Raw genomic sequence first — 9,870 nt, 5'->3', positions numbered from 1 at the left:
TGAACTATTGTCCTGGTGTAAATCAGGAGCCTCTGGGGTAAAAAGAGGAGAAGCTGCGGGGGGGGGTGAACCAGGAGAAGATGAGAGAGCTTTACCTGTCTGAAGGATCGTAATCTGCTCAGAGTCTTCTCTCGCTCCTGGTCCACCCACGTCTTCCTCCTATCGTCCTCCTCTTTCTTCTGCTCTCGTTTCTGCAGACAACAGAGGGAGACAGTGAGAGGTGTTGGAGAGAAAAGACCAGACACAGTTTCTTTTGCGGCCTTTTGCCAGTGCAACAGTTTCTCTGTGGGGTCGGTGACGTACCAGATGGACATGATGATGCTGGTTGAAGACTGTGGAGCTCTGCTTGGCCGCATGATGCTTCTGCCCTTGAGCATCCATGCACTGATCCTAAAACACAAAGGAAGATGAACAACCTTAATATTCATATAAAAAAGTGAATTAGAATTTAGTAGGTGTTCGCACGTCCTTCACAGTTCAGTTTTTTTAATTTACAGTAAGAGTTTTCATCTTTTTTGCAGCATTGTTAAATAATCGTGCCTGTGACTCTTGCTCCCTGTGGATTAGTGGATGGGATTGCGGGAGTTTTTAATCAGGAAATTCTTCTTTTAATCAAACAAATGAGCAGCCAGGAGAGGGAGCAAACAACTGTCAAATATTCTTAAATTACTCGGTGAGCTAAAAATAAAACAATATAGATATTTTAAGAAAAAAAAAAATCTGGAAATTTGGGCAGAAAGCAGATAAAGAGTAGGGAAAAAAAAAGCCCCATAGTTTTTAATTGACGTTTCCCATTATTTCCTGTCTACTACTCACAGATCAATACGTTTGCCCTTGAAAAGCAGCAAAATGTCACTAAAAATCATTTTAATGGGGGAGAGAATGTCTGCTGAAAAGAGAGTGAATGTCAGCGCTGCTTGTCGGCACCTTCTTGTTGCGGAGATAAGCTCGCCGGGCGCAGATGTTGCCTCTCTTGGCCTCCAGGGTCTGTAGGCGTCTTTTGAGGTGAGTGGCAGCCGGAGAGTCTGATTGGTGGATCCCTGTGTGGAACAAGCTGTGCAGCTCCTCTGGATCCTCACACACGTCGTAGTAAACCACCTCCTCCTTCAGCTCTGAAACACAAATGCAGTCCAGTCACTCTGACAGCTCCTCAACGGGTACACGTACAAAGAAACTGTGTTTTTATGTTCATGAAATATGGAATACCTACACTCATGTACCAGACAACCAAGCCAAGGAGTTGTGGCACAACAACAAAACAGAAGACGGCAACTATTGTGTTATGTTTTCGCCTCCGGTCCGTTGGTTTGATTGTCAACAGGATGAGGCAAAAACTACTGAACGGTTTTCAACATAACTTGGTAGAAGGATGGGACACAGGCCAAGAAAGAAGCCACTCGAATATGGCTCAGATCGAGATAAGCAACCGGAACAAGGAATTTTTTTTCCGTTTTTTAATATTTTCAGATTTCCGGGGGAATAATTTATGAATCTTAATGGAATAAAAAGGAACTATGATTATTTCCTGAAAACAACATCTCAACAAGGAAACTTGTGTCTTTAATCGAGTGTTTACAGGAAACCAGATAGACACGTAGATTTCTGCAATGTAAACCTGGGCTTCTTAATGCAGGTTTCTAAGATACAAAGCTTATGGGAAGGTATTGGATCTAAATTGCACAAATGCCTAAATATCAGTCCCGTAAAGATGCATGATTTCTTCATCAAGATGCAAAATTATTCCCAAAGAAATTCGTCAAAATAAAATGTTTAAGAAAACCCTTTATCCGGATCCATGCCAAAAGGTTTTGTGTGATTCTGCTGGCAAACAGAAAAACAAAGGCAACACAACCTCCTGGTAGAAGTAATAAACTTTGAAATATGCCCCAAACTCATTCACATCTCTTTTTTCTGTCCTGCTGCACTTTCCTGCTTTCAGTCTGGGAAATAAACCTGACACCAGTCATTGTAGTGACACACACCACAGACAGGTACACACACACAGCATGTTCACAACACACAACGCAAACATCACATGTCCCAGAAGGAGCAATTAGAGAAGTATTTACATGAACAAAATATTTCCCCAAAGTAAAACCCATGAGCAGAAAAACAAAAGCCCCTGTACATGATGTGATCCGACACATCACCACTGTAATGAATCTGTGTAACTTTTAATCATGACACTGCGTCAGAAAGGTGTTGATTCAGCTCTGCTGTACTGAAATAATTATACTGTAAGATGTGTTTAGTATTTCTGCTTAACTGAAGTTAACAGTCACAAACACACACAAGCATTTATAAAGGAGCAGTCCACCAAATTAAAATTCAACACATTTCCCGGAGACAGTTGCAGGGTCGTGGAAGTGGAGATGTGTGTGAGAGGTGAAGGAGACAGGTGCATGTCGACTAATTTCAACAGGAAATTATTCAACTTTGGTCCAAAAATAAATAAATCCACCTGAATCATAACTAGTAATGTATAGATTTAGTGATTTACACTTTGAGGATATCATTATCCTAAGGGAACATCTAAGGGAACATCCATAAATTAAATTATTTATTTTTTTAAGTGCTTATTATCATATTTATCATATCACTTAGATTTACGGTGCAATATTCATATGATCTATATTATAAATATAAATGATCTATATCAGTCACTGATCTTTAAATACATTTTGCTCGAGTGTCTTTAAGTGGATCACACAAGGACGTTGTCGTCTTTCAAAGAGATTAAAAGTCCTCTACAGGTGTAATGTTTCAAACTTCTCCCTCCTGCTGTTCAGCAGTGAGCTACATGTGTTACCTTTGATCTGCCGTCGCACTGTGTCTATCTGAGCCATCAGCAGCTGCTCCTCATTCTTCAGGATCTCAAACTTGGTGTCATACAGTTCTAGTTGAGTTTCGTAGAACTGCAGCTCCAGCTGGTCCACGCTGTCCGGCTGCTGGCCATCGTCAGACGCAGACCTGGAATCAGCTGTGTGCTCTCTGCCGGACAGGCTGCTCAGCTGCAACACAACAGAAAAATATCAAGTTACAGGTGGAAGTCTGTTATGTACATACTGTGAATACCTATTTACCATCATTGAAACCGTCATATGTTTTGATTTAGCTTCTGGTTTCCATTCTTTGCTTCTGCCAGGGAGCTCATGTTTTCACCGCTGTCCGTTGGTTTGATCGTTTGTTTGTTTGTCAGCAAGATTACAACAGAGATTTTGAAGGATCTTGGCGGAATACAATTTTAGCGTGGAATTTTTTTACACTTTGCGAGAGGGTTTGTTTTGACTGATTTCCCAGAGAATAATTCATGGATCTTGATGACAAAAATCAGACATGCCAAGGGGACTGATATTTAGGAGTGTGAGACATTTGGTGCAGAGCCAAATCAAAATCCAGATCTGGCAGATTTAAATGTGACATATAAAGGGCTCATTCTACACAGTGGACCTTTAAATAATCTCTGGTTTCAATTACATCATCAGTTGGAAAAAAAATGCACAAAATGCAAAAATCGGACAAATATAAAGCAGAGGGCCTTTGATTGAAACTTTATCTCAAACTAGCTTTAACTCTGCATGTTGATTCTCACACTGATGAAATGAGCAACAGCTACTTATAAAATAGAGCATTAATGTTTAATATGTAATCAATGAGCTGCGACACTCAAAGCATGTGTTATGTCCTTAAATGCTTTGAGTTGTGTCAAATATGAACACACGCACTGTTTGAAGATGACACAAGAGCTGCAGTGATTGAATTCCTTTGGGATTATTCATGTATGCAGCTCATTTCAAACAAACATAATCACACACAGTAAATTTAAAGGCTGTGACCTCTGCAGGCACTAAACACTGCTACCGAGTTCTGCAGCTACACGAATCCGAGTAGGTGTAGTTTACTGATCTCATCATAAACGCTCACGCAGACGTCAGTGAGCTGCACATGTTGATTTCACGGTGGTAGATTCTGCCAGCATCCTGAAACCTGATTCTTTAAGACGCTTAAATCGGATGAATAATGCCGCCACGTGGAGGTGAAGGTGCTGAGGGTGTTCTTTTTTCTTCACAGCACGACACCATACGACAGTGAGTACATTCACTACAGTTTCCCCAAAATACTGTGATCCCAACATTAGAAGTATATACACCCCTGTACTCACAGATATGTATACGACCGGCAAATTCTGAGTACAGACACACTCACTTATTCATGCATGCAGGTTTTGGGGGTGTATCAAGGGGATTCTGTGTTTTAGGAGAGAGGCTTTATAAATAGATCAAAAGGCTCCAGAAGCTAGAGATTCACATCGCACTGGAATACCAAGTGAACGACACACTGGGGCAAGTGCACACGTCAGACTTACAGCCACTACAAAAGCAGCGCTGGCCCTGGAAATAAAGACCTGAATGACAACTAAAGCCTGGAACAGCCACAACTAAGTCCAACACAACAGTCTGGACTGCGATGACTAATAACAGAACGACTAGACAAACTGTTGTTTAAGAAAAGGAAAACGAAACTGTAAGACACACACCCTTTCTCTGATGCCGTCTTTTTTGCGGTTGAGGCACATCTCTGCGGCTCTCATATGCTGCAGCGTTTCTTTGGCGAAGAGGAAGCGTAGTTTCTCCAGTCGGGGAACCGCGGACGCCCAGGCAGCAGCTCCAAAACGAGACTTGTCCTCCTGCATCTGCTTTAACATCCCTGCACATGTGTGGACACAAGGGTCAGTCACGTAGGTCGGCGTCAGACAAAAGCACAGACTGTAGGTTACTACTAGTTAAATTTAAGACCCTTGTAAGATCAGACTGAAATAAATTTAAGATCTATGCTAAGTACAACATATATTGGAGCCACAGAGTTACTTACACTTACCCATAATTGAAGATATAGTGAAGTAGCATAAGAGAGAATAACCCTCGAAATAGTTAATTGTCTTACAAACCACAGGCAGTGGCAGTAGGTATATTTAGTCTTCTACAGACAATCATTACTTAATTAACAATTAAGAATTTAGGGTCATTTTAATATAAATAAGGGAAGAAAAATGTACTACTGGGTAAAAAAAGGGGATAAGAATGTGTATTTTGTTCTGACTTTTTACAAACATGAATATTAGATCACATTTATCATTAACATGTTATCTGTCTGCAGCTGCAATGCAACTTGTGACCCTCCACCACATTTTGTTCCTCCTGTGCTCCGAGGAATGACGCAAAGAAAGTCCTTAATTAATTCATCCACACACACAAATAAGAGAAATAAACACAGCCACTTGTACCAGCCAGCGCCTTTGAAGTCTGTGCAAAGTAGGTGACAGTGATGTCCTGGATCGAGGCAACGGCGTCTTCTGCTTTCGTCCTCCACTCCTCCGCCTCCGTCTCCAGAGCTGCAATTCTCTTAGGACCCAAGTCCTCAAACTCCAAAGACTTCTGCCAGGAGCAAGTATGTGGACGACTTTACACTCAGTGATTTAATGCAAACTTCTTACAGATACTTGGCCCACATACACATAAACTAATGCATACGTGTTTTAAACATTGATGCACGTCTCCATCGATGTTAGACAGCGTCTTTTCTCATGAATGTTTCAAATGTTTTTATTTTGTTGACGTTCTCTGTTAAACGTGGCATCTACTGCTCTTCTGTGCGTCCTGGGAGAGAGGATGTCAAATTTGATTTCATTTGATTTTAACTTGATGAACTATAACACTGTATCAATCACTCCGCCACCATGTGTGTGTGTGTGTGTAGGTTTGTTTCTAGCTGCAGAGACTTTTTACTGGTGGTTTTTAGACTGGAAGTGATCACTCTACTGATCTATCTATCTCTAGTGTACATCAGTGATGGGAATTTCTCTTTGCAGGCAGCCAGATCTTATAGCTCCGTTCCTTTTTCCGAGAGCCAGTCAGAAGCCACTCATTATTCCTTTTTTTGGAGGTGGAGGTTACTAGATTTAAGTGTGAAATTATCACAAGGACAATGAAATGATAGGGTGAGATTTTGTTGAAAATCCAACTTGGACATGGCACTTATTTCTTTTTGCATGTGTGGACTAGGTTTAACAGAACTAAATTAGTTAGTAATTATTAGTAATTATATCAATCATCTGCCCCTTGGCCCTCTCTGCAACAGAAATCCGGGGGTGGCGTTTCTTTAGGGCGGTGAAAGCTAGACACAATTAAAAAAGGAATGGCTCAAGTAGCCCACAACTTGGTTCCCCTGAAAAGACTTGGATCGTTTGTGAGTGTCACGTCACTATTGTCAGATTTCCACAATGAAGGCCACAAGTTAGAGGTTAATGTGAGAGGGAGACAGTGTTTACTGTGAGCATATACAAAAGAACTGGCATCCTGTCGCATTACACAAGTTTAAAATATGTTTAGGGGCTGTAAATATGTATTTGCATAAGTCATTAGTGCCTGATGAGAATTATTGAGGATTTAGATTTCAAAACAACTTAATTTATCACATCCCACAAAGAAGCGTGAATAGAAGGCTGTATTTACCAGGATCTCCATCTTGTAGAGGCAGGCCAGCTCTCTCATGTCCCTGAAAGGCTGCAGCAGGTAATGGAAGAAGGTGGTGGCCACAGTGACCAGGTCCTGGTAGGCCGCGTCCTCTTCGTCATAGATGCCGAGCAGGGCAACCATTCGGTCTGCGCTGCCGTGACTCTGCAGCAGCTGTGAAAATGAAAAACACCATTACCTCGGTTCACTCTGAGCTCACAGCTTCAATCCTTTCTCTCTGCAGGAGATGATCTTTTTATATCTCAGAGGAATCGGGGGGGGGGGGGGGGGGGAGGAGATACATTTTGCACTGAATTGTTTTTCATAACAATATCAGCAGATAAAATGACAATCAATACAACTTCCAAAAGCAGGTGGGCTGACGGATGACTGGTGAGGCCAGAGGTTTGTGTTTCAATACAACTTAATACTGGAATCATTTCTCTGACACTCGGCCACTGAATTCAAACTAATTTGTTTCCTCACATCAACAAACCATTTTAAATGGAGGGTTTGAAGCCCCTGCACATCTCAGACGCTGTGTGCAGCTTGTTCACTGAGTAAAGTGTTGCTCTAGGGCACAGGGCAGAATGGGCTGAGGTAATGTTGGTAGCAATGGACATGGAGAAAGCAGCTTGAGATTATGAAAATACTTTTTCTTTGTCATGTGATCTCATCACGTCTGATGCAAAGACACACAGGCCCATACAGTACAGACAATACCAGTTATACCTGCTCTGTCACAGTCTCAAGAAAACAGTCCCAGCATGCTGTAGGTTTACTTGAGTAACAAGAAAACAAAGGGCAGGAAAAAAGGTCACTGATGAAAAACAACTAATATCACTGCTGGTCGTGTTACAACATCTAGAGCAAAGTTTGAGACTGAGAGCATCCTCTCAAATGCCGGGTACAAGCCACCTCCTCACTCAACCCTTGTTTACTTTGTTTTAATTTCTAGATAACTTTCACTGTGGTATTTGAATATATAGACACACAGTAGTTAAGCAGAGGTAACCAAATACTGATGTTTGACATTGAGTCACAATACAACAAATACAAAAATAGGTTTGTCCTGAGGAATCATTAGTTTCTGACTCTGAGAAAGAAGGAAAACGAGTTCAATTCCCCAAAACTACTGAACCAGATCACACACAGGCACATATCTAATTCTATTCAATCTCCTTTTGATAACTAGTGTTTATTTCAGTTCACCGAGCCACTTTATAAACCTCTCATCGTGAGCACGAGTTTGCTGTGTCATGGTTAAGTCTGGTTTCACATTTGTAACACCACTGTGTGGTGCTACTCCTGCACGGTAACTTTCTAAAGCTCACAGAGATTTCATAAGCTTTAATAAATCACATTAAGATCCTATACATTTTATATGACAAAAAACATAATGTGCTGTGTTGCTTCATTAGTGATTGAAAATGTATTTAACCATAAAATAGTATATTGTGAATATACAGCTTAACCAATTTAGTCTTTTACAAAAAGCCAATCAACAAACTCTATCCTTATGTAGGTTATAATGTTCAGTGTTTATTGAAACTGTCACTTCTGGAAGAAGATTATTTACTTTGGTATAAGCAGCAATATCACTAAGTGAGTACTTTATTAAAGTACTTTAGTAAATTACAAGTACTTCAGTCTGACTGATTTATCAGTGGCAGATAAAATCAGCTGATAAAAGCCTTTCATAGACAAATCAGTATCATTGTTTGTTTTCTGATATGCACAGATGTCAAGGTTTTTATTACATAATAAACAATGTAAGAAGATATTTGTTTATTTTCTTAATTCAAATTCTATATATCATGTTGTACTGGACTTTCTTTTTTATTCATAGTTATTTGTAATAATGTTTAAGCTTAAACTGTCACATATCTTTGTAACAAGGGTTTAATAACAACATCTTATACGTTAACAATATGTATTAGAGCGAGACTCGGGCCGCACTTTTCTGTCTGAACCCGTCTGAGAGACAACGACCTGAGCCCGACCCGAACCCAATAGGTGTCCGAACCTAACCCGGGCCCATTGCAGTTAATTTTAAGGCTATATATATATATATATAGATATCGCCTGATATATTGGTAACGGAAATACTTTACTCCCTTATATCGGCATCTGCCCCCAGAAATCTATCTATACAATCTATATAACTCAGGCACATGGTTATTGCTTTACTTGACCTACCAGACCTGGTTATTTCAAAATGTCCAATTCAATCGTCTAAACCAGGCCCAACCTCGGCCCAGGCTCGGGGCCCCACACTCTAGTATAATGTTGATATCGATCAGGGTATAACAAGTATTTCAAGAGTTGTCTTATTTGATATGAATGAAGGTTAAGGACAGAGGATGTAGCTCCTTGTACGGATGGTTGAGCCCTATGACTAGTTCTATAACTATAACAATAACAATGACTGTGATTTGATTAGATTTGATAAACACTGAACACAAACCTCTGTATGATGCAGTTTGACAACACAAGAACAAACAGGATGTGGGTCATTACAGGAGAACTGATTCAGGGGTTGTGTGTGTATATACAAACACACGTGACCCCTACATGTGTGTGTCATCCAGCTGTGAAGCCTCTGTGTCCCACTGACCTGTCTCAGCTGACCTTTGACCCGGGACATCTCCTCCTGCATCGTCTTCCTCTTGAACTCCTGCATGTTTTCGAAGTACTCGTCCACGTCCTTCTCGTCCTGGGTGAACAGCGTGTCGAGGACTATCTTCCGGCCGCAGATGTCGATGGCGGCGCTGAAATATTTCTCCAGCTTCCGACACGGGCTGTCGAAGTCCCGGCCGACGTCGTCCTCCTCCTCCTCGGCTCCGGACCTCCGGCTGCTGAAGAGGAGCAGGTCCCAGATGTTGCCCTCCTCGAAGTCGGCCAGGTCCGGGAAGCAGGCGGCCAGGACGTCCGCCACGCAGGTGAAGTGCTGGTGGATGTGTCGGAGGTCGCTGACGGAGAAGAGCCCGGCCCAGCTCACCTCATGGTCCCCGGACACCGGGACTCTCCGCCGCTGCCGCTGTAGCGTCCGGTTGTGGCAGGTGACGGCGAACTTGGACTCGATGACGCTCCACTGGACGATGAAGCCCAGTTTGAAGGTCTCGGCCTCCTCGAATATGTTGCTCCGGACGGCCACCCAGCCCTCCAGGCTGTCCGGCCGCTCGCACTCCGCGTTGTTCATCTTAAAATCTGGTGTTTGTCACCTCGGCCTCCGAGAAGCTGTTGTTTACACCGTCCGCCATTTGTGTGACGTCGGCTGCCTTCAGGGACCGGAGGAGACATCCGGAAATTCCCGAGAAACGAAACATTAAACCACTAGAACTGAAGTTGAACTACA

At 42.0% G+C, this 9,870-nt stretch overlaps 1 protein-coding gene across 2 annotated transcripts in view; it reads right to left on the bottom strand.

Annotated features, from left to right (window-relative positions):
* Positions 1-9,865, bottom strand: part of LOC117754309 (WASP homolog-associated protein with actin, membranes and microtubules) — an 11,989-nt gene extending 2,124 nt beyond the window's left edge. For both annotated transcript variants that reach the window (XM_034573179.1, XM_034573180.1), the window contains exons 1-8: positions 9,130-9,865; positions 6,513-6,686; positions 5,285-5,435; positions 4,538-4,707; positions 2,810-3,011; positions 928-1,112; positions 304-390; positions 96-191 (exon numbers count right to left, since the gene is read on the bottom strand). In XM_034573179.1, the coding sequence (XP_034429070.1) occupies positions 96-191; positions 304-390; positions 928-1,112; positions 2,810-3,011; positions 4,538-4,707; positions 5,285-5,435; positions 6,513-6,686; positions 9,130-9,714 (1,650 nt within the window). In that variant the 5' untranslated portion in view covers positions 9,715-9,865. The remainder of the gene's footprint in view (positions 1-95; positions 192-303; positions 391-927; positions 1,113-2,809; positions 3,012-4,537; positions 4,708-5,284; positions 5,436-6,512; positions 6,687-9,129) is intronic.
* Between the last annotated feature and the right edge of the window lie 5 nt (positions 9,866-9,870).

Source organism: Hippoglossus hippoglossus, chromosome 3, assembly GCF_009819705.1.
Source record: "Hippoglossus hippoglossus isolate fHipHip1 chromosome 3, fHipHip1.pri, whole genome shotgun sequence".
NCBI classification, from domain to species: domain Eukaryota; kingdom Metazoa; phylum Chordata; class Actinopteri; order Pleuronectiformes; family Pleuronectidae; genus Hippoglossus; species Hippoglossus hippoglossus.
The sequence above is the reverse complement of the archived record's forward strand: the minus strand, read 5'-3'. Positions and strand labels throughout refer to the sequence as shown.